Source organism: Chiloscyllium plagiosum, unplaced genomic scaffold, assembly GCF_037043375.1.
Source record: "Chiloscyllium plagiosum isolate Xiang-an unplaced genomic scaffold, Cpla_swu_hap1 HiC_scaffold_10, whole genome shotgun sequence".
Classification (NCBI taxonomy): Eukaryota; Metazoa; Chordata; class Chondrichthyes; order Orectolobiformes; family Hemiscylliidae; genus Chiloscyllium; species Chiloscyllium plagiosum.
The window spans coordinates 29172919-29200519 of NW_028270148.1; the positions used below are offsets into that span (position 1 = coordinate 29172919).

General features: G+C 44.5%; 1 protein-coding gene across 3 annotated transcripts in view; it reads right to left on the reverse strand.

Annotated features, from left to right (window-relative positions):
* Positions 1-27601, reverse strand: part of LOC122552701 (regulator of G protein signaling 7) — a 460227-nt gene that overhangs the window by 164746 nt on the left and 267880 nt on the right. For 2 of the 3 annotated variants that reach the window (XM_043695581.2, XM_043695584.2), the window contains exon 4: positions 24171-24245. In XM_043695581.2, coding sequence (XP_043551516.1) covers positions 24171-24245 — 75 coding nt within the window. The remainder of the gene's footprint in view (positions 1-24170; positions 24246-27601) is intronic. The other variant, XM_043695583.2, reaches the window with a different exon arrangement.

Below are 27601 nucleotides of genomic sequence, written 5' to 3' on the forward strand. Positions count from 1 at the left end.
TACTGTGAGGCAGCAGTGCTAATCACTGAGCCACCGTGCCATCCCAAGGTTTTTGAAATATTGGGGAGTTGACAGCTATGCTGAGCTGGCATGTAAGAGACCGGGGCAGATCAGCTGTGACCTTGTTGGATAGTAGGCTATGCTTGAGGGACCGAACTGCCTTATCCTGATCCCATTTCTTATGTTTGTATTTTAACTACATTCTCCACCAAGAAATCCTTCTACGTGCTGTAACTGCATTAGTTATGTTTGTGTAATTACACTTATCACGATATGTTGAAACATGGATATCCCTGCATGCCCTCCTGACAATTATAATTTCTCAGACCGTATGTGTTGCTTGTAGACAAGATTTAACTGAAAATGCAGATGAAGTGATCTCTTAGTGCTGACCACTTTGTGCCTACCTGGATGTTCATAGCAGCTCTGCTTTACCTTACCTTTTTGTGCTTTTCATTCCCAGGCAGAGATATCAGACTCACATTATTTCTGTCTTACTTTGCTATTTAGAGCAGACACAAGCCAGGATGCTTGTCATGGTTGCAAGTCACAGTAAGTCAAGAGCAGCCTCTGATATCAGTCCAACCAGGTTGGCTCTTTCTGCCCTATTGTGGGATGTTTTCTCTAGAATGAGAGAAAGGCTAGGGTTGAGTGAAGTGAAATTGGGTGGCATAGCTAATAGCACTGGTACTGGTTGAGGAAAGGTGGTGTGATGTGCTGAACGAGTGCAGGAAGATGGTGATGTGGTAGCGAGATTGGTGTGGGTGCAGAAACCGAGACTTGAGTAATTGTGAGGTAGCAGGGAAGAAATGGTGGTATTTACTCTGACTGAGCAGAGAAAGTCATTGATTTATTCTTCCCTGTTGGGCATTCATCAAGATGGCTGAGACCACAATGACCTGGGTGGTAACTTCAAGCAAGGTTGGCAATGTCTGATGGCATGGCATCCTCTACCAGTCCTTGCTTTGCACCATCCCATCTACCAGGACCTTTAGGCACCTGTCCACAATGCACAATGTAAATTTACACTTATTTAAACAAAGATGACACGTTATGGGGACTGCAGGGCAGTGCCAGACTTACAGTGCTTCTCTGTGTGCACAACAGTGTTATAAAGATGACACCATTGCCAGGGATGCTGAGGTATCCCGGGATAGTAGGATAGTGGCTACAGCAACTTGGAGAATCAGTTGCATGAGGGACAGTGTGAGGGTATACAGGCAGATAATGAGGTGAGTTTGGGACAGTATAGCAAGAACTCTCACGAGGTCTTGTGGAGAGAAGCTCTTCAAGAAACTCATTGTAATTGATGGAGCCAAAATATGGTGAGGTTCAATCCCTTGTGTCCCTTTATCTCTGTTTGTATTGACAGACAAACACCATAGAGCTTTCCAACAAAAACCATTTGCTTAAAAGGGTGGCATAGTGGCACGGTGGTTAGCACTGCTGCCTCACAGCACCAGAGACCTGGGTTCAATTCCTGCCTCAGGCGACTGTCTGTGTGGAGTTTGCACATTCTCCCCGTGTCTGCGTGGGTTTCCTCTGGGTGCTCCGGTTTCCTCCTACAGTCCAAAAATGTGCAGGTTAGGTGAATTGGCCATGCTGAATTGCCCATAGTGTTGGGTGAGGGGGAATGGGTCTGGGTGGATTGCTCTTAGGAGGGTCGGTGTGGACTTGTTGGGCCGAAGGACCTGTTTCCACACTGTAAGTAATCCAATCATTTACTTCAGGTGTAGGGGCCTCCATCTGCTGAGGTGCGAGGGAGGAGCGAAGGACGTCTGGGAAAGTTTTAAGTGAGTGAGATCTGGCAAGAAGGATTAGGGAGAACCCAAAGGCATCTTACTGATATGTGAGGAATAAGAGAATGATCAGGGAGAAGATAGGGCCGATCAGGGATAGCGGAGGGAACTTGTGCGTGAAGTCTGAGCAGACAGGGGAAGCCCTAAATGAGTTTTTTGCTTTGGTTTTCACCAAGGAAAGGGAACTTGTTGTAAATGAAAACTTTGAGGAGCTGGGATACAGTCTTGACCAGATCAAGATTGATGAAGCTGATGTGCTAGAAATTTTGGAAAAAATTAAGATTGATAAGTCTTCAGGGCCAGACCAGATTTATCCTAGGCTGCTCCAGGAAGCGAGAAAGGAAGTTGCTAAGCTGCTGGCGAGGATATTTGCCTCCTGCCTCTCCACAGGAGTTGTACCAGAGGATTGGAAGGAGGCGAATGTTGTTCCTCTTTTCAAGAAGGGTAATAGGGAAATCCCTGGCAATTACAGACCAGTCAGTCTTACATCTGTGGTATGCAAAGTTTGGAAAGAATTCTGAGGGATAGGATTTATGATGATTTGACAAAGCATAGTGTGATTTAAGGCAGTCAGCATGGCTTTGTAAGGGGCAGGTCATGCCTCACAAATCATATTGAGTTTTTTGAGTAGGTGTCAAGACAGGTCAATGACAGTGGATGTGGTGTATATGGACTTCAGCAAGGCATTTGATAAGGTTCTCCATGGTAGGCTCATTCATAAAGTCAGGAAGTATGGGAAACAGAGAGATTTGGCTATGTGGATTCAGAATTGGCTGGCTGACAGAAGGCAGAAGTGGTTGTAGATGGAAAGTATTCTGCCTGGAGGTCAGTGTTGAGTGGGGTCCCACAGGGCTCTGTTCTTGGGCCTCTGCTCTTTGTAGTTTTTATAAATGACTTGGATGAGGAGTTTAAGGGATGGGTCAGTAAATTTGCAGATGTCACAAAGGTTGGAGGTGTCGTCGATAGTATAGAGGGCTACTGCAGACTGCAGCACGACATAGACAGGATGCAGAGCTGGGCTGAGAAATGGCAGATGGAGTTCAACCTGGATAAATGCGAACTGATGCGTTTGGAAGGCCGAACTCGAATGCTAAAATAGGATTAAAGACAGGATTCTTGGCAGTGTGGAGGAACAGAGGGATCTGGGTGTGCAAGTACATAGATCCCTCAAAGTTGCCACCCAAGTGGATAGGGTTGTTAAGAAAGCATGTGGTGTTTTGGCTTTCATTAACAGGGGGATTGAGTTTAAGAGCTGCGAGGTTTTGCTGCAGCTCTACAAGTCCCTGGTGAGACCACACTTGGAATATTGTGTCCAGTTCTGGTCGCCCTACTATAGGAAAGATACAGAGGCTTTGGAGAGGGTGCAAAGAAGGTTTACCAGGATGCTGCCTGGACTGGAGGGCTTGCCTTATGAAGAAAGGTTGAATAAGCTCAGACTTTTCTCTCTGGAGAGAAGGAGGAAGCGAGGAGACCTGATCGAGGTGTACAAAATAATGAGTGGAATAGACAGAGTCAATAGCCAGAGACTTTTCCCCATGGCAGGATTGACTGGTACGAGGAGTCATAGTTTGAAGATATTAGGAGGAAGGTATAAAGGAGATGTCAGAGGTAGGTTCGTTGCGCAGAGAATTGTGAATGCATGGAATGCAATGCCAGCGGTGGTGGTGGTAGCAGAGTCACTGGGGACATTTAAGCGACTGCTGGACATGCACATGGAGAGCAGTGAGTTGAGGGATGTATAGGTTGTTATTATATTTTACATTAGGATTAAACATCGGCACAACATTGTGGGCCAAAGGGCCTGTTCTGTGTTTTACTTTTCTATGTCCTATGTTCTATGTAATGATGTCTTCCTTGGCCATATAGAGAAACTAATCAGAAGGATTCTCTTTTAGGCTCTGAGAAAATAACTTCCATACAACATATTAATCATCTCTCACTTGGGCATTTACCTAAGTTTAAACTTAGGTAAATATACAAGTTGTTAAAAGAAGCATGAAAAATAACTTCGACTTTGCAATCGTCTCTGCGCAAAATCTCATTAAAAAAAAGTCTTGGAATGTGACATTCATTTTGGGCATTTACATCCCAAGGGAGAACACCAACTTGTGTTTCCATAGTACCTGTACTTTAATTAAACTCAGTTCACAGAAGCATTATAAGATAAAATATGATACAGAGTTACATAAGGATATAATCAATCAGAAGAGCAAAAGCCTAGTGTAAGAGGGAGGTTTAAAGGGAGTGTCTCAAAGAAGGGAAGTAAGGTAGAGAGGCAAAGAGATATAGGGAGGGAATTTAAGGTAATGGTAATGGAAGGCGTGACCATCAATGGTAAAGCAGGAATAGAATGCTATGACAGGAAGTAGTAACAGGATCTGCTATTCTCAGCTCATGAGGATAGATGTCTAGGCAACAAGGGATAACATCTACAGTGTGTGGAAACATTGCCAAGTGTCATCATGCATGATGGTCATGAGTCAGCTGAATCCTGAGGGACTAATAGATTTTTTGTTTTGGGGATCTAAGATGGCGGTGATTTGAGAAGATCACACTGCAGAGCTTCGCATCGCAGCAGGAGCAGGACAGTCCTTTAACCCACCCAACCCAGGTCATCAGGATTTCTTGGGGTGTTGGAAAGATTGTGGAGCCCCAAGAAACATTTAAAAATTGACTTACCTGTATTTTCAGGCTGTCCAGAAATGCCTAAAAAGGGAGGAGGAGCATCTGAGGCCGGGCCTGCAGCTTAGCCTGCAGCAGCCTCAGAGCAGATTACTCTCCAGGACCTGGTGAACCAGCTCTCGAAATCTTGCGGGATGTTGGGGAAACAGATTGAAGAGAAGCTGGCTCTAGTCTCTCTCATGCTGCAGAAGCATGAGCAGCAGTTGGGAGACCTGGAGCAGAGGACGGATGAGGTGGAGCACAGGGTCACAGTGGGGGAAGCTGATGCCAGTTCATTCAAGGAAGAGATCCAAGCCCTGAAGACGCAGGTTCGTAATTTGCGTGACCAAGTGGATGATCTTGAAAACAGGGGCAGGAGAAAAATCATTCGGATCATCGGTCTGCCCGAGGGTAAGGAGGGTGAGCGGCCTGTGGAATTTGTTGAAGATTGGCTTCCGAAATTCCTTGACTTGGAGACTGGCATGAGAGGATTGAAGATAGAGAGGGCTCACCGGGTCGCGACATGGAGGTTGGGTCTGGGTCAACGTCCTCATCCTTTCCTGGTGCGGTTCCATCATTACCGGGGTAAGGAGAGAGTCATGGTGGCTTCCAGACTCCAGGGGAAGGATCCAAAGGCCCTAATTTACAAGGGGTCTAAGATCATGTTTTTTTCAGGACTTTTCAGCGGCGGTGATCCAGAAACGAAAATAGTATGATGGTGTCAAGAGAAGATTGAAGAAGCTTGGGATTCAGTACGCCCTGAGATATCCGGCAGTGCTTTGGATCACCTTAGATGGATCCATGAATTTCTTTGACACATCGGAGAAGACAAGAGACTTTGTGGACAAACTAACCTAAGTTAAACAATTGTAGTATGTATAAATATCGTTGCTTGGGTATGCGTTTATCATTCTGTAAAAGAAATGGAGGAAATCCGGTTGGAGCTTTGTTTTTTCCCTTTTTTTTTACCTCTATTGATAATAATTTGGTTCAAACTATGTCTGGCGGTGGTTAAGATGTACATTTTAAATTTCTAAGTTAGGACATACTAAAGGATGGGTGGGGTATTTATTCCCCCTTTTTTCTATATAAAAGATTTTTTGCTTCATAAATCCATAGTTCTTGTGCATAGGAGCTCTGAGTTGCCAAAGAACAATCAATGACCAAATGCAAAATTCTACAAATACTAGAAATCTGAAAATAAAAATGAAAGAAAAAGCTAAAATAAGTCAGCAGATCAAATTAATCCAGATAATAATTTAACAGCTTGAAACATTGTCTGAAACTATTTCAGTTGCAGAATCTTTCTGGAAATGCTGACTATTTGTAGCATTTTCTATTTTTGTTTGCAAAATTACTTTGATTCTTGAGAAACCCTGCATCAGAAAGGTTCAAGTGCCTCCTCACACTGTTGTCAACTGTTCACAGGAAAATAATTAAGTTTCTATCTCTGCCAAAGAAAAAACATTAATCACTTATTTCCTACACCTGGGCATCAGAAATTGACTTCTGTTTTTAACTTGCTCCCCTGTGGAAGAACAAGTTTGAGGAATAAAAGTTTATAACTGCAGTGACCTTGGCAGATATCATTAGCACAGATGGGACTATCTTGCATTTTGGCTGCATGAACCACCTTGCTTTGTATATACTTTATGAAGTGCACAAGAGTAATGTTATCCATAACATTCACTTAAAAACAAAATTTATTGTGTTTTGATCAGAGCTGGAAGAGTTCACTGTTGTTCGAGTCCCACTACTCCATCGGTCACAAAATAATAATAAATGGATATTTTCCAGCTGCTGAGTTGACCAATTAAATAGTTTATCTATATGAGGCTTTAATTAAAAAGATATATTAATCAGATCTCTTTAATAGAGTCATAGAGTCATAGAGATGTACAGCATGGAAACAGACCCTTCGGTCCAATCTATCCATGCCGACCAGATATCCTAACCCAATCTAGTCCCACCTGCCAGCACCTGGCCCATATCCCTCCAAACCCTTCCTATTCATATACCCATTCAAATGCCTCTTAAATGTTGCAATTGTACCAGCCTCCACCACATCCTCTGGCAGCTCATTCCATATACATACCACCCTCTGCGTGAAAAATTCCTCTCCAATTCTTTTTTCATATCTTTTTAGAATTGAAGTCATCAAATACTCTAAATTTTTAAAAATCATCTGTAATTAGAATCTGGAAACCAGATTCTGCAGATGCTGGAAACCAGATTCTGGATTAGTGGTGCTGGAAGAGCACTAAATGCAAGATTTGGTTTATTATCAAAATAAAACATCTGCAATGGAGACAAAATAACCTATTGATACATGCAGTTGGTCTGATGCACATATATATGTTTATCACTAATTAAATTAAACCAAACACCCAAATATGCACATTCACTTCAGGAAAAGAGACAAACAAATCTCTCTGTAAAAGATTGAATTTAAAAAAAAACTTTCTAGTCATATGGTTATTCTTGAAGACAATAAGGATAAAATGTGGAAGGTTCAGAAAACTGTTGATCTGATATTCTAGCATGCCTGGGAAAGTCACCAATTATACCCAGTTTTGTTCATTTTGGGATGTGGGTGTTGCTGGCTGGCCAGTATTTGTTGCCCATCCCTAGTTGCTCTTGAGAAGGTGGTAGTGAGCTGTCTTCTTGAACAGCTGAAATCCACCTGCTGTTGTTTGACCTATAATGCCATTAGGAAGGGAATTCCAGGATTTTGACCCAACAACAGTGAAGGAATGTTGATATATTTCCAAGTCAAGATGGTCAGTGGCTTGCAGTGGAACTTGAAGGTGGTGGTGTTCCCTTTAATCTGCTGCCCTTGTCTTTCTAGATAGAAGTGGTCATGTGTTTGGAAGATGCTGTCTGAGGATCTTTGGTGAATTTCTGCAATGAATCTTGTAGATAGGACACACTGCGGCTACTGAGTGTTGGTGATGGAGGGAGTGGATGCTTGTGGATGCAGTGCCAATCAAGCGGGCTGCTTTATCCTGGATGGTGTCAAGCTTCTTGGGTGTTGTTGGAGCTACATGTCTGACCTGCTCTTATAGCCAGTGTGTTTATGTAGTGAGTACTGTTGAGTTTGTGGTCAGTAACAATCCCCAGGATGTTGATAATGGGGGAGTTTAGTGATGGTAGCACCATTGAATGTCAAGGTGGTTAGATTATTCCTTATTGGTGATGGTCAAACCCAGGTGTGAATATTACTTACCACTTGTGAGCCGAAGCCTGGATATTGTCCAGATCTTGTTGTATTTGAACATGGACTGCTTCAGTATCTGAGGAGTCATGAATTGTGCTGAAAATTGTGCAATCATTGGCCCACTTCTGGCCTTATGATGGAGGGATGGTCTCTGATGAAATAACTGAAGATGGTTGGGCCTAGGACACTACCCTGAAAAACTCCCACAGAGATGTCCAGGAACTCAGAGAGCTGACCTCCAACAATCAGAACCATCTTCCTATGTTTCAGGTAATGACTCCAACCAACTGATTTGCCCCCAATACCCATTGATTCCAGTTTTGCCAGGGCTCTTCGCTGCCACACTCCATCAAATGTAGTTCATGATGCCAAGGTAGCCACTCTCACCTCACCTCTGGAATTCATCTCTATTGTCCATGTTTGAACCAAGGCTGTATTGAGGTCAAGAGCTGAGTGGCCCTGTTAGAACCCAAACTGTGCATCACTGCGCAGGTTATTGCTGAGCAGGTGCTGTTTGATAGCACTGTTGATGACACCTTCCATCACTTTACTGATGATTGAGAGTAGATTGAGGTGGCGGTAACTAGCAGCATTGGATTTGTCCTGCCGTTTATATACAGGACATACCTGGGTGATTTTCCACATTGTTGGGTAGATGCCAGTGTTGTAACTGTACTAGAACAGTTTGGGTAGGGGGCCAGCAAGTTCTAGAACACAACTCTTCAGTATGATTCCAGAATGTTGTCAGGGCCCGTAACCTTGGCAGTATCCAGTGCCTCCAATCATTTCTTGATATCATGGGGAGTGAATCGAATTGACTGAAGACTATTCTCTGTGATGCTGGGGACAACTGGAGGAGGCCGTGATGGATCATCCACTCGGCACTTCTGGCTGAAGATTGCTGCGAAAGCTTCAGCATTATCTTTTGCACTGATGTGCTGGGCTCTTCCATCATTGAGGATGGAGATATTTGTGGAGAATCCTCCTCCAGTGAGTCGTTCAACCATCCATCACCATTCACGACTGGATGTGGTAGGATTGCAAAGCTTAGATCTGATACATTGGTTATGGGATTGCATAGGTCTGACAATCACATGCTGCTTATGCTATTTGTCATGCAAGTAGTCCTGTTTGGTAGCTTGACCAGGTTGACACCTCATCTTCAGGCATGCCTGGTGCTGCTCCTGGCATCCCCTCCTGCACTCTCCATTGAACCAGGGTTGAACCCCTGGCTTGATGGTAATGGCTGAGTGGGGGACATGCTGGCCAATGCTGTTACAGATATTCCTAGAGTACAATTCTGCTGCTGCTGATGGCCTCAAGGATGCCCAGTCAGGAGTTGCTAGATCTGTTTGAAGTCTGTCCCATTTAGCATGGTGATAATGCCACACAACACAACAGAAGTTATTCTCAATGTGAAGGTGGAACTTCATCTCCTCAAGGACTGTGCAGTGGTCATTCTTACTGATCCTGTCTTAGAGAGATGCATCTGCAGCTGGCGGATTGGTAAGGATGAGATTAAGTTTTTCCCTCTTGTTGGTTCCCTCACTATCTGCTGCCATTCTCTGGCAGCTATGTCTTTTAGGACCTGACCAGCTCAATCAGTAGTACAGCAGTTGAGTCACTCATGGTGGTGGACATTGAAATTCTCCAACCAAAGTACATCTTGTGCCCTTGCCATCCTCAATGCTTCCGCTGAGTGTTGTTCAACATGGAGGAGTACCAATTCATCAGCTGAGGGAGGACTGTACGTGGCAATCAGCAGAAGGTTTCCTTGTCCAGGTTTAACCTGAAGCCATGAGACTTCATACAGTCCAGAGTCAATGTTTAGGACACCTCTACTGGGTCTGTCCTATGGGTGGGACAGGACATTTCCAGGGATGGTGGATGATGATGTCTGGACATTGTTCTGTAAGGTATGATTCTTTGAGCATGACTATGACAGGCTGTTGCTTGACTAGTCTGTGAGGCAGCTCTCCCAAGTTTGTTACTAGCCTCCAGACGTTAGTATGGAGGATTTTACAGGGTTGACAGGCCTATTTCTACCATTGTCTTTTCCATTGGCGAGGTCAATGCCAAGTGATCCATCTGATTCCATTTCTTTGAGATTTAGTAGCAATTGGTACAACTGAATGACTTGTTAGACCATTTCCAAAGGGCAGTTGAGTGTCAACTACATTGCTGTGGGTCTGGAGTCACATGCAGGCCAGGCCAGGTGAAGACAGCAGATTTTCTTCCCTGAAGGACAGTAGTGAACCAAATGGATTTTTCTGGCAATGATTTCATGGTCATAAGTAGATTCTTAATTCTAGATTTTGTTTTAAAATTGAATTCGAATTCCACCATCTGCCATGGCAGGATTCGGATCCGGATCCCCAGGACATTAGCCAAGATTCCGGATTAATAGATTAGATTAGATTCCCTACAGTGTGGAAACAGGCCCTTCAGCCCAACAAGCCCACACCGACCCTCTGAAGAGTAACCCACCCAGACCCCATTTCCCTCTGACTAATGCACCTAACACTCTAGGCAATTTAGCATGGCCAATTCACCTGACCTGCACATTTTTGGACTGTGGGAGGAAACCCATGCAGACACGGGGAGAATGTGCAAACTCCACACAGACAGTCACCCAAGGCTGGAATTGAACCCGGGACTCTGGCGCTGTGAGGCAGCAGTGCTAACCACTAGTGATAATACCACTCAGCCATTGCCTCCCTGATTTTGGGCCAGGCATTACAGTGCTGCTGACACTGTGTTTATCTTGCAATGATGGTAGGCAATTTCTGCCCAGAATCCAGTTGTCTCAGGATTCTTGGCAGACACAACTTGCTCAGGAAATGCAATATTGAGAAGTGCAGTCATTCTTATGGAAGAGCAAATAGGTTTCACCCTGAATACAACCTAATGGCTCTTTACAGAGGTAGAAGAGAGCTGTTGGACAATCCTTCATCCCTGGCTTCTTGTTGTTCAAGTAATCCCCAGACAGCAAAGTACCTTCTATCAGGTTGATGTTCAAAAAGCCCTAGTGGGCATCTTCAGCAAAGCAGGCAGTTATCACCAATCATGTGATTTCTAGTAAGCCTTAATAAAAATCTCCAAATTCCGTACTGATCTTTCAACAACAAAACATTCCATAAAACTTGAAATAAAACTAAACATTCTCACTACGCATCATAACATAAATATTAAATATGAAGCATCTTCATCACAATAGACAGGACATTTACGGCAAGGTAATAAATTGAAGATACATACTCACTCACAACCATCTTAACCCTGGGAACACTAAATAGAATATATTACCAACATCCACCCATTTGTGCAGAATGCCACAATCTAGAACAAGGAACAGCTAGCTGTTCCTCGACGGTATGATTTAAAAAAAAACTCCTACTTATTCTGGGACCTATCAGAATGGTAATATGGTCCTGAGAAGGAAATTGGATGTCTTTAGTGTAAATAATGTAAAGAATAACGGAAAGTCTCCATTTGTAATATTGTCATGGTGACTTGTTTTTTTAGAAGAAGACAATTCAAAGGCCTCAATCAATTAAGAGAAGTCCGGACAGTCTGGAGACATTTTGACAGGTACAAAATGAATTGTTCCAAAAACCCAAACACAATGATTAATTCATCAGTTCATTCTTCTGAATAATTACATTGTAGATGAAAAGGAAAGATGAATGTCACACATTCCAGCAAACTAATTAGTAATCTCCACCACCCATACCACCCATTTTTATGCTGGGCAACAGTTTAAAAATATATTTTCTACTATCACTTTCCATCACCATAGAATTGAAATACATAGGTATCATATGCAACATATTAAGCACACCAGCTATTTGGACAATTCAACAGCTTTATACACTTTAATAAAGTGTGATGGCCTTAATTAAACTACATTTTACACATTCTACAATATTCCATTTGCCATTTTAAAAGCTTCGCTGATTCAGGGAAATTAAAATGTTCAGTAAGTATCTTTCAGTTTGTACCACTAATTATTCATCTGTTATTTGGGAGCTAACTAAATCCATACTATAATTCAGTCAGAAATTGCATCCATTTATTACTGGGAGCCTGGTGAAATACTGGCTGAGTGATTTAATTACATACATTTGTTCATTGTCAAAAGCATGGCGCTAGAAAAGCACAGCAGGTCATGCAGCATCTGAGGAACAGGAGAATCAACATTTTGGGCATAAGCCCTTCATCACAAAATATGGAGAGGGGGCTGAGAGATATTTAGGAAGGTGGGGGTGGGGGTGAGATAACTGGGAAGGTGATACGTAGATGCAGGTGGGAGGTGATGGTGGAAGGTCGGAGGGGAGGGTAAAGTGGTTAAGTCAGAAGGAAGATGGACAGATAGGACAGTTTAAGAGGATGGTGCCGAGTTGGAGAGTTGGATCTGGGATGAGGTGGGAGGAGGGGAGATGAGGAAACAGGTGAAGTCAACATTGATGCCATGTGGTTTGAGGGTCACGGTGGAAGATGAGGCATTCTTCCTCCAGGCGTCAGGTGGCTAGAATTTGGTGGTGGAGGCCCAAGACTTGCATGTTCTTGGCAGAGTGGGGGGGAGGGGCATTTGTTCATTGTAAGACCTTGAGTTTTTTTGCTCTAACTCAACACTTTAGGGCATTGATGATTCATGCATGAACAAGATAAAGCTGGAAGACTATAATAATGTACGTTTGGGTGAGGCATTACAGTGCTACTGACACTGTCTTTATCTTATAATGATGGTAGGCAATTTCTACTCATACAATCATGGCCTCTGTAAGGGGTGCGGGCAATAATCCATTGATTTGACTTCATTCTGGCAACTCCTGTGTTCCTAATGTGTAGGAGAGACAAACCAAAATAATGTGAAGAGGATTAGTGCTGTTTCCCATACATTCAAGCACATTTGTGGAAATTTTAGTTGCAAGGTGGTTTGGATTCACAACAAAGATGATTTTGTAGTGTAAAAGTCTGTTAAGATGTCATTTTATTAACAATGTTTTATTCAGCATCAAATCCCCACTTGCCATCCACATCCATCGTTACCTCTTGCTTACAGCATGGCTGTCTACCTTGAGGGAAATGGTATGGCAAGAAAAGAAGATGCAAGGACTATCAACTGTGGATATACTTTGGGGTAGTGGCTCAGTGGCTTCAGTATTGCTGTGAGACATGGCTAAGCATCCTTGGCTGAGCTGAATCATGCCTGCTCAAGTAATCTCTAGCAAATAGGTGAGTGGCTGCCAATGTCCCTTGTAACATCGTCAAAAACCAAACCTAAAAGTAACATTGTTTTTAAAAACTCAAAAATACCACAAACAAATGTACTAGGATTTTATCTGGATTTTTATCTCTTGCTCCAATTTAGTTTTAAATTATTTGCTGGGCAATTTAGTAAAATTATCAATGAGAATTCTGTAAAAATCATGAATTTTCATCAGACTTAAGATTTAATCTTATATTAAGGAATTCCTTTTATTATACAGTTTAAATAGTGAGTTACTCATAATTCCTGTTTTCCCACAAGGCCTCCTATCATAGTTTCCTAACAATGTTACATGTGGGAGATCATTGTGCATCACAAACTACCCCCAGATCTACTCTACATTACCTCTAACGAGTTCACTACTATCTGAAATAGCTCTAGTGACATGCTCAGCTGATGGTAGCATGTAAATTAGCCAAAAACTGCTTTGAGCAGCAATTATGAGTACCCCGCAATGAATCATTGAGGACTGAAAGTACTCGTAAGATAATTATAACAAGTTGATCTGATAAAAAGAATAGATGATACTGTACATACTAAAAATGTACAGCCAATATGGCAATGTTGCCAAGATCACTTATTTTGACAGAAACACAGACAATAGTTCAAAAGATTGTCCAGACACTTTAATGTGTCTTAAAAATTGGACAGGCTGTGTAGTACTTCATGACTGATTTTTCTGCATGCACTGTGCCAGCCAATCTTCTGTGTCCATGCATCTCATTGCCCCACACTGTTTTCCAAAAATGTTTCCAGTTCAAATCAGGAACATTCAAAGTTCAAGAATGCTGCATTTGAATTAATCAAGATTAGGAACGTGATAAAGTATTAACTTTTCTACTCTCTGCGACTGAGAGATTCAAGAATTTCGTGTATTTCTTCCACTTTTGAAATTGCATTGCTATAATATGATTAGAATTTTCCTTCACACCACATTTTTTGCCTTGCAATTTTCTGGTATTTCCTGATTTGCATTAAATAAACTGTTTCCATATTTCTGAGAACCCAGTTTAATTGTCTGCATGTGGTCACAGGAATTGATTTAATTTAAAAATGTTATTCTGTATGATATAGAGAATTATTTGTTTCACCTTGATTCTCAGAGCAAGGCTGGCACCTGGTTTCATTGACCTCGTGTGCCAGAGATAATATAGTTGGTCTTACATTTGTGCAGGGACTGCTAATAAGCCACTTAGTTTTAAGCACTTTGCTGGAAAGACAGCCTGTGTAACAATGTGGTGCAAATATGGCATCAAAACAAAATTTCTTTTACAGATTTAGACAATTTAGTCTCACAAAGAAAGTGATTTTGATTTTGAGTGACAATGTAACATAAAAGATGTTATTTCAACATCCTATTATTTTCCACAGTGTTCAATTTGTCCCTGCAACAGACACAGACTTCTTTCCATGGTGTTTTTTTTGTATGTTTTTTTCAAACGGTAGCTTTGGGGCTGGGAGTAATTCATTCAACAGAATGATCCAATCTGTTCGATAGACTACAGACCAGGTATAATACAAACGATTGCTGGAGTTTCTCTTTGTGATTGAGTATGTATCAAAAGAGTGGAGTCTTTATCACTGCTGTGACCTCACTGGAATTCAAAGCTTCGACTGTCATTATGGTCTTTCATTTAACTTGGTTATGAAGGGTACTTTCTTAGTTTCTCTCATTATAACATACATTTGTTTTTGTCTTCAGCAACTTTCCACTATTTCCAGATTTGTTTTAGGCTCCCTGACCTCAAGAAAGTGCCTGATAAAAACACAGCATGAGTTCGACTGTCATTCTGAAATCTAACCATTACGCTATATTGAGCCAGGCCCCAAAGACCAAGGCATTAAATATGTTAGTGCTGTCTAGTGGCAAAATATTTTGGATATTTCATATACATACACAGGCAAGCTTGATGATAGTACCCATATATATATGGGTGCAAAGGGTGTACCTCCCACAATGATATTTGAATACTTTCATTACCAGATGTTTATCCCATCAGGAAAGACTGATGTTGGCAATTTATTCTCCCAACTCCCAATGGTTTGATGATGCTGGCTATCCTAGACAATTGAAATATTCCATAACTTAAACTGGTTTCTACGGTTTGCTGATTTTTTTCTGTCTGAAATGACAATTATCTAACATTTCTTTCCAGGCAACAGAATTTAAACAACGAGTACAAAGCCAATACCATACATACATTCACATTAACTTCTGCATCTAAAGGGCATTGGAGGTGGCACATTAAAACATTTACAGAAACTACGCAAAAATATTTACATCTGTCTGGCAAGACTGAAACTGACACTCTGCTCTAAAAATGGAAACGCTGAGGTTTTAGCCTGAAAGGGATCTCAAAAAATATTAAAGGTTTTTGATGGGATAGACATTCAAAAATAGTCTTCTTTTTTTTATTTCAAAAATATACTTTATTCATAAAATAATTTGATGGTCTGTACAGTTGGTCATGCCATACATATGTAAACATGTACACACAGAGATCAGAATTTATCATTTTTATACAGGTCTGTACATTTTTCAATCATATGCCCATATAATTAGCTGAGGCGTCAGCAGAGCCCAAATGACTGCATGGGCCCCCTGTTCTTCGTTAGGCAGGCAGACTTTACACAGTGGTCTTTCCCCACCGCGCCTTGGCGCAGCTGCCCCAAGCTTCAGCGCATCCCTCAACACGTAGTCCTGGACCTTGGAATGTGCCAGTCTGCAGCACTCAGTCGGGGTCAACTCCTTCAGCTGGAAGATCAGCAGGTTTCGGACCACCCAGAGAGCGTCCTTCACCGAGTTGATGATCCTCCAGGCGCAGTTGATGTTCGTCTCGGTGTGCGTCCCGGGGAACAGTCCGTAGAGCACGGAGTCCCGCGTCACGGCGCTGCTCGGGACGAACCTCGACAAACACCACTGCATTCCTCTCCAGACTTCCTCTGCATAGGCACATTCCAGAAGGAGGTATGTGACAGTCTCGTCCCCCCCGTAGCCGCTTCGAGGGCAGCGTGCGGTACGGCTGAGAGTCCGGACGTGCATAAAGGATCTCACAGGCAGAGCCCTTCTCACCACCAGCCAAGCCATGTCTTGGTGCTTGTTGGAAAGTTCTGGCGATGAGGCATTCTGCCAAATGGCTTTGACAGTCTGCTCAGGGAACCGCTCGATAGAATCCGCCCTCTCCTTTTCCCGAAGGGTCTCAAGGACACTACGTGCTGACCACTTCCTACTGGACTTGTGGTCAAAGGTGTTTACGGTCACCTTGCAATCCGCCACCATGTGGCCTGACCTCCCGCAGGTTCGGCACACTTTTGGCTGCCCTGCGTATGTCAGGTAACCTCTGCTTCCTGTGATAGTCTTCACTTCTGAAGGAACCTAAATCTAGGGGTGCTAAATGTTGAATGGCCACTAACAAATCCAGAGAGTAGTGGAGGGGAAACCTCTTCATCCAGAGTGTGGTTTGAAAATGGCACTTGCTACCTCATGAAATATTGCAGCAAAGAGCAGAGATGCATTCAAGTGGAAGCTGACGAAGTACACACAGGGAAAGCAATCGAAGATTTGAAAGCAATTGAAAATTATGTTAATATACAGCAGTAATGCCAGCAAAGGCCAGTCAAATCAAATGGATTATTTCTGTGCTGTGAATTTTGTATAACTGGTGTGGTCACTATTTTAACAGAAGTAATGATATATTTAAAATAGTTATATTATCCCTTCTGTTCAAAAGATTTCGACTGCTGACATCATACAGCATCATTTCAATGTCCCAATGGCTTCACTATTTTTATGCCGAAACAATTAGAGGGTTTCAACAGAAATTTGAGCTTTGGGATAGGATTTTGTATTTCTACAAACATAGTTCAGGGGAGGCATAATGCAAGAAATTTAGCTCACCAGCCAATGCAGCAAAATTATGTGCCATCCACCTTTATTCCTGTCTTAATCTTGGGATGGAAACCCTGTCCTTTGATGAAATTTCAAGCACAGTTTCTCTTTTCTATCTAGTGATTGAAGAGACAGTAACCTCCTTGTGACTATTTAAAGAACTTCAGGAAGTTCTGTGATTCTGACAAACTATCCTTCTGAAAGCAACAACACCAAACATAACATTGATTGGTTCATCATTTCTTTACTGTTTGGATGCTCCATTTTTTTCTACCGAGTAACGGCTAACATACTTCAAAGTAGTTTGGTGTATATGACCTTGGAGACCTTGGAGTGCAGGTTCATAGTTCCTTGAAGGTGGAGTCGCAGGTAGATAGGATAGTGAAGAAGGCATTTGGAATGCATTCCTTTATTGGTTAGTGCATTGAGTACAGAAGTTGGTAGGTCATGTTGCAATTGTACAGGACGTTGATTAGGCCACTTTTGGAATATTGTGTGCGATTCTGATCTCCTTCCTATTGGAAGCATGTTGTGAAACTTGAAAGGGTTTAGAAAAGATTTACAAGGATGTTGTCAGGGTTTGAGGGTTTGATCTGTAGGGAGAGGCCGAATAGGCTGGGGCTGTTTTCTTTGGAGACTCAGGGGTGACCTTATAGAGGTTTATAAAATCATAAAGGAGCATATATAGCGTAAATAGACAAGGTCCTTTCTCTGGGGTGGGTGAACTAGAAGGCAGAGGTTTACGGTGAGAGGGTAAAAGATTTAAAAGGGACCTGGGGACAACGTTTTTACGCAGAAAGTGGTGCGTATATGGAATGAGCTGCCAGAGGAAGTGGTGGAGGCTGTTACAATTGCAACATTTAAAAGGCATCTGGATAGGTATATGAATAGGAAGGGTTTTGAGGGATATGGGCCAGGTGCTAGCAAATGGGACTAGATTAACGTAGGATAGCTAGTCAGTATGGATGGGTTGGACCGAAGGGTCTGTTTCTATGCTGTACATCTCTATGACTCTATGTGCAACATTTCTGAAATGTTTGAAGGTTCTATAAATGAGCCTTTGATAAGATTAAATGGAGTACCATACATAGTAGGGATAATATAATTCCATGATGTTTTAAATGCAACATATGTATAAATTAGAACAAAGAACTGCAGATACTGGCGATCTGAAGCAAACAATAACCGCTGTGCCATCCCACCGCTGAGTGACCGTGCCTCCCCCACCACTGAGCCACCATGCCACCCCATCACTAAGCCACCACGCCACCCCACCACTGAGTGACCATGCTGCCCCACCACTGAGCCACCGTGCTGCCCCAACACTGAGCCACCGTGCTGCCCCACCACTGAGCCACTGTGCTGCCCCACCACTGTGCCACCGTGCTGCCCCACCACTGAGCCACCGTGCTGCCCCACCACTGAGCCCACCACCGAGCACCATGCTGCCCCACCACTGAGCCCACCACTGAGCCACCGTGCTGCCCCACCACTGAGCCACCGTGCTGCCCCATCACTGAGCCACCGTGCTGCCCCACCACTGAACCACCGTGCTGCCCCACCACTGAGCCCACCACTGAGCACCGTGCTGCCCCATCACTGAGCTACCGTGCTGCCCCATCACTGAGCCACCGTGCTGCCCCACCACTGAGCCACCGTGCTGCCCCACCACTGAGCCACCGTGCTGCCCCACCACTGAGCCACCGTGCTGCCCCACCACTGAGCCACCGTGCTGCCCCACCACTGAGCCCACCACTGAGCACCGTGCTGCCCCATCACTGAGCTACCGTGCTGCCCCATCACTGAGCCACCGTGCTGCCCCACCACTGAGCCACCGTGCTGCCCCACCACTGAGCCACCGTGCTGCCCCACCACTGAGCCACCGTGCTGCCCCACCACTGAGCCACCGTGCTGCCCCACCACTGAGCTACCATGCTGCCCCACCACTGAGCCCACCGTGCTGCCCCACCACTGAGCCACTGTGCTGCCCCACCACTGAGCCACCGTGCTGCCCCACCACTGAGCCACCGTGTTGCCCCACCACTGAGCCACCGTGCTGCCCCACCACTGAGTCCACCACTGAGCACCGTGCTGCCCCATCACTGAGCTACCGTGCTGCCCCATCACTGAGCCCACCGTGCTGCCCCACCACTGAGCCACTGTGCTGCCCCACCACTGAGCCACCGTGCTGCCCCACCACTGAGCCACCGTGCTGCCCCACCACTGAGCCACCGTGCTGCCCCACCACTGAGCCCACCACTGAGCACCGTGCTGCCCCATCACTGAGCTACCGTGCTGCCCCATCACTGAGCCACCGTGCTGCCCCACCACTGAGCCACCGTGCTGCCCCACCACTGAGCCACCGTGTTGCCCCACCACTGAGCTACCATGCTGCCCCACCACTGAGCCCACCGTGCTGCCCCACCACTGAGCCACTGTGCTGCCCCACCACTGAGCCACCGTGCTGCCCCACCACTGAGCCACCGTGTTGCCCCACCACTGAGCCACCGTGCTGCCCCACCACTGAGCCCACCACTGAGCACCGTGCTGCCCCATCACTGAGCTACCATGCTGCCCCACCACTGAGCCCACCGTGCTGCCCCACCACTGAGCCACTGTGCTGCCCCACCACTGAGCCACCGTGCTGCCCCACCACTGAGCCACCGTGCTGCCCCACCACTGAGCCACCGTGCTGCCCCACCACTGAGCCCACCACTGAGCACCGTGCTGCCCCATCACTGAGCTACCGTGCTGCCCCATCACTGAGCCACCGTGCTGCCCCACCACTGAGCCACCGTGCTGCCCCACCACTGAGCCACCGTGCTGCCCCACCACTGAGCCACCGTGCTGCCCCACCACTGAGCCACCGTGCTGCCCCACCACTGAGCTACCATGCTGCCCCACCACTGAGCCCACCGTGCTGCCCCACCACTGAGCCACTGTGCTGCCCCACCACTGAGCCACCGTGCTGCCCCACCACTGAGCCACCGTGTTGCCCCACCACTGAGCCACCGTGCTGCCCCACCACTGAGCCACCGTGCTGCCCCACCACTGAGCCACCGTGCTGCCCCACCACTGAGCCACCGTGCTGCCCCACCACTGAGCCACCGTGCTGCCCCACCACTGAGCCACCGTGCTGCCCCACCACTGAGCCACCGTGCTGCCCCACCACTGAGCCACCGTGCTGCCCCACCACTGAGCCACCGTGCTGCCCCACCACTGAGCCACCGTGCTGCCCCACCACTAAGCCACCGTGCTGCCCCACCACTGAGCCACCGTGCTGCCCCACCACTGAGCCACCGTGCTGCCCCACCAATGAGCCACCGTGCCGTCCCATCAATGAGCCACTGTGCCTTCACACCACTGAGCCACTGTGCCGTCCCACCAATGAGCCATTGTGCCGTCCCACCAATGAGCCATTGTGCCGTCCCACCAATGAGCCATTGTGCCGTCCCACCACTGAGCCACTGTGCCGTCCCACCAATGAGCCATTGTGCCGTCCCACCAATGAGCCATTGTGCCGTCCCACCAATGAGCCATTGTGCCGTCCCACCACTGAGCCACCGTGCTGCCCCACCACTGAGCCACTGTGCCGTCCCTCACACTGAGCCACTGTGAGCCACTATCTTTGTTTTGTTTTGGAGGGATTCAGAACAATCTCAAGCAGTTAAACCCATTGGACCCAGCAGACACTATCTTCTTGCTGATTTTTTTCAGTGTTGGTGTTTTTCTGATATTGCAACAAAACAATGCTTATCAGCAAAGCCACATTAAGTACATTATTTAAACAACCTGTTACTAGGGAAACGCATGTTAAGAACAGAACTCTTACCATAATTCATTTCGTTAGATCTATGTGGCAGCTGAGGTAAGAGGTTTCTAATAATAATACTGAGATACATGCATTTATAAAATGCCTTATCAGTTTGAAGAGCACTTTAGACTTTGAATTATTTTCTGAAGTGCAGCAGTTGGTATTATGTGGATGGGTAAACACAGCAGCACCTCTGCATCTGTGTCATCCCATAAACAACCATGAGATGGCAGCCCAATCAATCTTATTTTATACTTGCTCAGGGAGGAGTATTGGCAAGGGCACACAAATTACTCCGTCACATGTATTATTAATGTCTGCCTGAGGTCTGCAAGGGAATCTTGGTGTGGCTGCTCATGTACAGGAAGACGCAGCCTTTAATGAATTGTTGTCCTCTGCCTGGACTGAAATGTCAACCCAGATTGTTAGCATAATTCAGCTCACTTTCTGTCCAGAAAGGAAAATGAGTGAAGTCAATATGTAAAGGTCTAGAAATTCGATTTTGCCTGATGATGGGTATGGAGGGCCAAATGTGCACTGTTACTACCTGCTCTGCTGGATGCAAGGGCATGTGCAAGTTGTGCTGGGGCTTGGGCATCAATCAGACAACAACATCCATGCTTTTTATTGGCTATTACCTGTTTTGAGGAGAGTGTGGGGCTGTGTAGGCACTGGGGGAGGTTCAGGCTCCTCTGCTTTCAGTTATAGCCAGTCAATACCTCTCAAAGGGGAGATGTACTATGGCAGGTAGGCTTAAGGTGGCTAAAGCAAATAGAATGCTAACGTTACAAAGGGGAACCAGGTACTCTACTGCAACCTTAGAGACTCTGGTATGCCTGAACCAAACTGGCACTGTACCTGGCTGCAGGATCTGAGAACTTCACACTCCTCAGTGATACAATTCCCTCTGAGCACGACATTGGCATGGACAACTGCCTGATCAGCCTGGATCAGGAGAAGGCCTTTAACAGAATATCACGCATCAACATGATGGATGCGGCATCCAAAATGAATTCTGGAGAGAATGTACAATTGGATCTGACTGTTCTGCACAAACATTAGAACAACAGTGGCTGGAAAGTGGAGAGGTTTCCAATCGAACCTGCAGTCAATTACTGCTGTCTTCTCTCCCCTGTCCTTTTAGTGATTGCACAGTACTCTCAGTGGAGTCCATCAGGAAGGGTGCGCGCCTTAAAGTTTATGAGGGGTGACAATCTCAGGCAGTGGAGGCATTCAGGTGACAGCTTTCCTGTACAGAGACATCAGCAACTTCTGCTCAGATCTGCTGTCCAGTGCACAGGCTGATGAGCCTCATCAATTACTTTGATCAGGCCTCAATAGCCAAAGTAAATTATGGCAAGAGTGAAGCCACGTTCTTTGTGAACTGAGCTGACCGATTTGTCACCTTCATGTCAGGTCGCAATACCTGAAGGTGCTGGCTACGTAGTTCAGAAAAAGTAGTGCATGTGTTGAAAAGTAGAAAAAGCGAGTAGCTCTGGTGAAACAGAGACTACATTTGGGAGCGATAACCCTCTCTTCACTGTGAGTAAGAACTTGGTTAACAGGTGCAAGGTGCTCGCAGTGTTGCTGCATATGGTGCAGGTCTTGAGCATTCCTCACTCCTGCACCATAGAGATAACCTGAGCTTTCTTCCACTTTATCTGTAGATTGCAAATGGATCATGATCACAGGGACATTATGCAAAAACCTCTTGAAAGAGGAGGAAGAAGCATACCAACTATCACAGCATCTCAATGGCCACTGTTGGTCTCAGCTGTATCCAGCTATATGCAGGCCCTCAGTACGCAGACACCAAGTGTCACTGTACTCCAAGCTTTGACCTGTCTCTCATGTCACAAAGAATGGATCAAGACACATTGCTGCCGAACACTCCAAGTAGTGGAACTGTGCAGTACTACCTGTCCCACGTGGAGACATTCATACAGAAGAACAACACTAATCACAAATTTACCATGATATGGAGGTGCTGGTGTTGGACTGAGGTGGACAAGGTTAAAAATCACACAACACCAGGTTATAGTCCAATAGGTTTATTTGGAAGTACAAGCTTTCAGATCGCTGCTACTTCATCAGGCAGAATGTTACCTGATGAAGGGACAGCACTCTGAAAACTTGCAGTTTGAAATAAACCTGTTGGATTTTAAGCTGATTTTAAACAAAGTTCCCGGGCAGTGATCATAATGAGGCCCTGCAGAGAAAGTGGAAAATCAGCTGGTTCTCTGAGGAGACAGTCATAGCCAGTTCTCAGAATGAAAATAGACATTGCTGGAGGAACTCAGCAGGTCTGGCAGCATCTGTGAGGAGAAAGCAGAGTTAATGATTTAAGTCAAGAGATCCTTCATCAGAATTGTTAACAGCAAAGAAAAATTTGGAGGTGGGGGAGCGGGAGTTGAAGTGAGCAGATTGGCAGACACAGAGTCGAGAGAGAGAGAGCGAGAGAGAGAGACAGAGACAAAGACAGAGACAGAGACAGAGACAGATAAAAGGGGTAGCAGATGAGGGAGTTACTGATAATAAGCCAGAGTAGAAGAGAAGCTAAATAAGTAATAATGAGAGCTGAAAGTACAAGAGAATGGGAAGGCTGTGCTGAAAGCAACCCATATCATGGAATAATAGGACTAAGAGTGAGAGGGAATTGGTTAGCTGTACTAAAAGCAACCCATGTCATGACAGTACCGGGTAAGGGGGTGGGTAAAAAACGTAGAAGGATGAAATCCGGCTCAAGAGGCATTGATCCCTGGAGACTGCAGGGTCCCCAAGAGGAAAATGAGATGCTATTCTTTGAGCTTGTGCTGAAGCTCACTGGAACAATGCAACACGCCTGTGACAGACGTTGGACAGATTTCTGTGGACAGATTTCAATTTCCCCTTGGGATCCTTGAAGAGAAAGGAAAGAAGTTCTCTCCTTCTTCAACCTCTCCCCTTTTGTGAGTCATGGTGACCCACAAGTTAAACTACCTCCAGATGTCACTCTCCAAGGAAAGAGCACACCGATGGCCTGCTAAGACTAAGCTGAATTTATCTTCCAGTCACATACTCTGCATTATTCTCAACACTTTGCCAACTCCCAGTTGCCTACAGCTCTCATTCTAAAAACAAAATCTGCAATTTTGAATCATGACGAGACACACGTTCAAAAAAGCTCACAGCGCTGTCCTAACATAATCCCTTCTTTCCTGAAAAAGATTGCACACAACCTGAAACAAGTAGCAAGGGAAAGTCAAAGACCAGTGTGCCCAGCAGTGCTCTGAAAGCTAGTGCTTCCAAAAAAAACCTGTCGGACTATAAACGTTGGGAACCTATGATACAGAAATTATAAGCTTCGCAGCCATAACACTGTCCCCACTGTTTCCAGGTTTAGCTGCTGTTAGTGAAATTCTATTTAATTTTATTATGTTGTTTTGTAGTACTTAAAAAATGCAACATGAAATTACTTTAACCACTTCATCATTCTGTGAAATCTTATTTTGAAGTTATCAGATTGTGCATGGATTTACCAGTTTGAATCTCAGTAATTGTACCTTGATCTTCAATGTTCAGATTCTTCAGTAGCCACTGGACAATATCTGCACCTGCAAAAAGAACACAGAAAATGTCTGCATTAGTATCAAGCAAAATAACAATATTGGTGGACCTTGGATGGTTTTACTCATATTTAAATCAAAAGACATGCAGCTTTCTACTGTCCCACATCTTATACTATGTAATAATATAAGGCTGCAATAGTGTTTAGGCTTTGCCTATGCGTGTAAAATCACCAAGTCTAAATGCTTTAGCTCACCCAAGACCAGTTGCGTGTTGGTAAGTGAAATTTCTAGATTGTAAGTACTCAGTCTTAGTCAGAAGAAACTAGAATTAAACAAAGCCTTTTTTATTTTTTTTCTGCTTTTGGTATTTTAAGTAAGATGCCTGAAATTTGAGGCATACGTACGCACAAAGCATTTAATTTTTGGTCAACTAATAATTGACGTAAACAGCTTAGATAATTCATGTTAATCTGATTTCATGTTACTAAATTTTGCTGAACAGCAGCTACTATTAGAAACAGTGTGGACAGTGCTTTGGCTGTGGAGCTTATTATGATCCTTAACTTCCCTGCCACAGATTCCTATCTTTGATGTCCAGCACAAACTCTCTTAAGAAGAAACATGGGTGCACTGATCTCTGACTTTCCCTTGCTACTTACTGCTTCATGCTGTGTGTAACCTTTTACAGGAAAGAAGGGATTATGTGTAGTGACAGCAACGTAAGCTGTTTTAAATTTAATCCTCCTCCTATCTGCCCCTGGACCATGACCCCATCATGGAATACCACGCTACCGTGTTGACAACGGTCTCTAACTTCATTGCACCATCCATGAGATGTTGTTCTTTGAGCTTGTGCTGAGGCTCACTGGAACAATGCAACACGCCTGTGACAGACGTTGGACAGATTTCTGTGGACAGATTTCAATTTCCCCTTGGGATCCTTGGAGAGAAAGGAAAGAAGCATCCATCACCACTTGCCCCAGTAACTTAGACTAACAGTAAAAGATCGGATTGATGGCACTGAATGTACCCAAAGGTATCTCAGATGGTACCAATGGTCACACCCCATAATGGATACCAAAGGGATTCATGTTCTAATTTTACTTTAATTATTTATCAGATTAAAATCATTTTTACACTGTATTAGAGCAACTTAGAGTCATAGAGATGTACAGCACGGAAACAGACCCTTCGGTCCAACTCGTCCATGCCGACCAGATATCCCAACCTAATGTAGTCCCATGTCCCAGCACCTGGCCCATATCCCTCCTAGCCCTACCTATTCATATACCAATCCAGATACATTTTAAATGCTGCAATCGTACGAGCCTCCACCACATCCTCTGGCAACTCATTCCATACGCGTATCATCCTCTGTGTGAAAAAGTTGCCCATTAGGTCTCTCTTATATCTTTCCACTCTCACCCTAAACCTATGCCCTCTAGTTCTGGACAACCCTCCCAACATCCCCCCCCGCCCACACCAAGGAAGAGACTTTGTCTCTTTATCCTATCCATGCTCCTCAAGATTTTATAGACCTCTATAAGGTTGCCCCTCAGTCTCCGACACTCCAGGGAAAACAGCCCTAGCCTATTCAACCTCTCCCTACAGCTCAAATCCTCCAACCCTGGCAACATCCTTGTAAATCTTTTCTGAACCCTTTCAAGTTTCAGAATGTCCTTCTGAAAGGAAGGAGACCAGGTTTGCATACAATATTGCAAAAGCATAACCAATGTTCTGTACAACCACAATATGACCTTCCAACTCATGTACTCAATACTCTGACCAATAAAGGAAAGCATATCAAACATCTTCTTCACTATCCTATCGACCTGCGACTCCACTTTCAAGGAGCTATGAACCTGCACTTCAAGGTCTCTTTGTTCAGCAACATTCTCTAGGACCTTACTATTAAGTGTATAAGTCCTGCTAAGATTTGCTTTCCCAAAATGGAGCCCCTTGCATTTATCTAAATTAAACTCCATTTGCCACTTCTCAGGCCGTTGGTCCACTTCTAAAATCTGCATAGATTTCAAATATAGATTTCATCACTATGGAGTGTCAGATAAAAACTCATCTCAAGAAGGCTGTAAATTATCAGTGTCAACTGTAAATAAAATTTATTCATTCAATATTGAAGTGATTTTCATGCTTTCCAGCTTCACAAATACATCAGATGTCCATAAGATATTGGAGCAGAATTAAGTCCACTGAGTCCACATCACCATTCGATCATGGTTAATATGTTTTTCAACCCTATTCTCCTGCCTTCTCCCCTAACCCTTAATTCCCTTACTATCTCCTCGTAAATACACTCAATGACATGGCCTCCACAGCCTTCTATGGCAATGAGTTCCAGATTCACCACGCTCTGACTGAAGAAATTCCTCCTCTTCTCAGTTGGAAACTGTCATCCCTTCACTCTGAGGTTGTGCCCTCAGGACCTAGTTTCTCCTACTATAGGAAACATCTTCTCCATGCCAACTCTATCCAGGCTGCTCAATATTCTGTAAGTTTCAATCAGATCTCCCCTCATCCTTCTAAACTCCAGGCTGATCTCTCCTAGGCAGTTATGAGGAATCAAGGATGACCTATTTCCACCCTAGTTCAATGGATTTGGAGATGGCTGATAAATCTCACATGTGGTCTGCAGGTGTGCAGATACAGGTGGAGCTGCAAGGGTTGGGCAGTTGAGGTGTTTGAGGTTTGTGCATTTTCTCCAAATCTTCAACTTTGCCTCTGAATACTCTCAACACAATATCTTTACATATTTAGCACTTTCCTGAATAGATCTTCTCCATTTTACAGAATCACAGAAAAGCTTTGGTTCAGAAGGAGGCCATTCAGCCCATTGTATTTGTGTTGACTCTAGCATTTTGGCTTAGTGCCAGTCTCCTGCCTCTTCCCTGTCACCCTGCACATTCTTTCTACTTAAATAACCATCCATTACCTGTTTGAATGCTTCAATTGAACGTGCCTCCACCACATCTCCAGATAGTACTATTTGCTGTGTAAAAACATTCTTCTCATTTCACATTTGCTTCTTCTGGAAAATATTTTAAAACTGTGCACTCTGATTCTTGATCTGCTTAGGAACAGGGACAGCATCAGATTCTTATTTATCTTGACCAGCTCCCTCATGATATTGAAGATTAACTAGATTAGGTTGGGATATCTGGTCAGCATGGACGGGTTGGACGGAAGGGTCTGTTTCCATGCTATACATCTCTATGACTCTATATCTTCTCTTAACCATTGCTGCAAGAAAATAATCCCCGTGTTTCCAATCTACCTTCATTACTGAAGCATCTCATCCTTTAATCCATTCTCATAAACCTCTTCTTTATTGTCTCCAGTTTATTCACTATAACGCAGTGCTCAGAACTGTATACAACACTCCA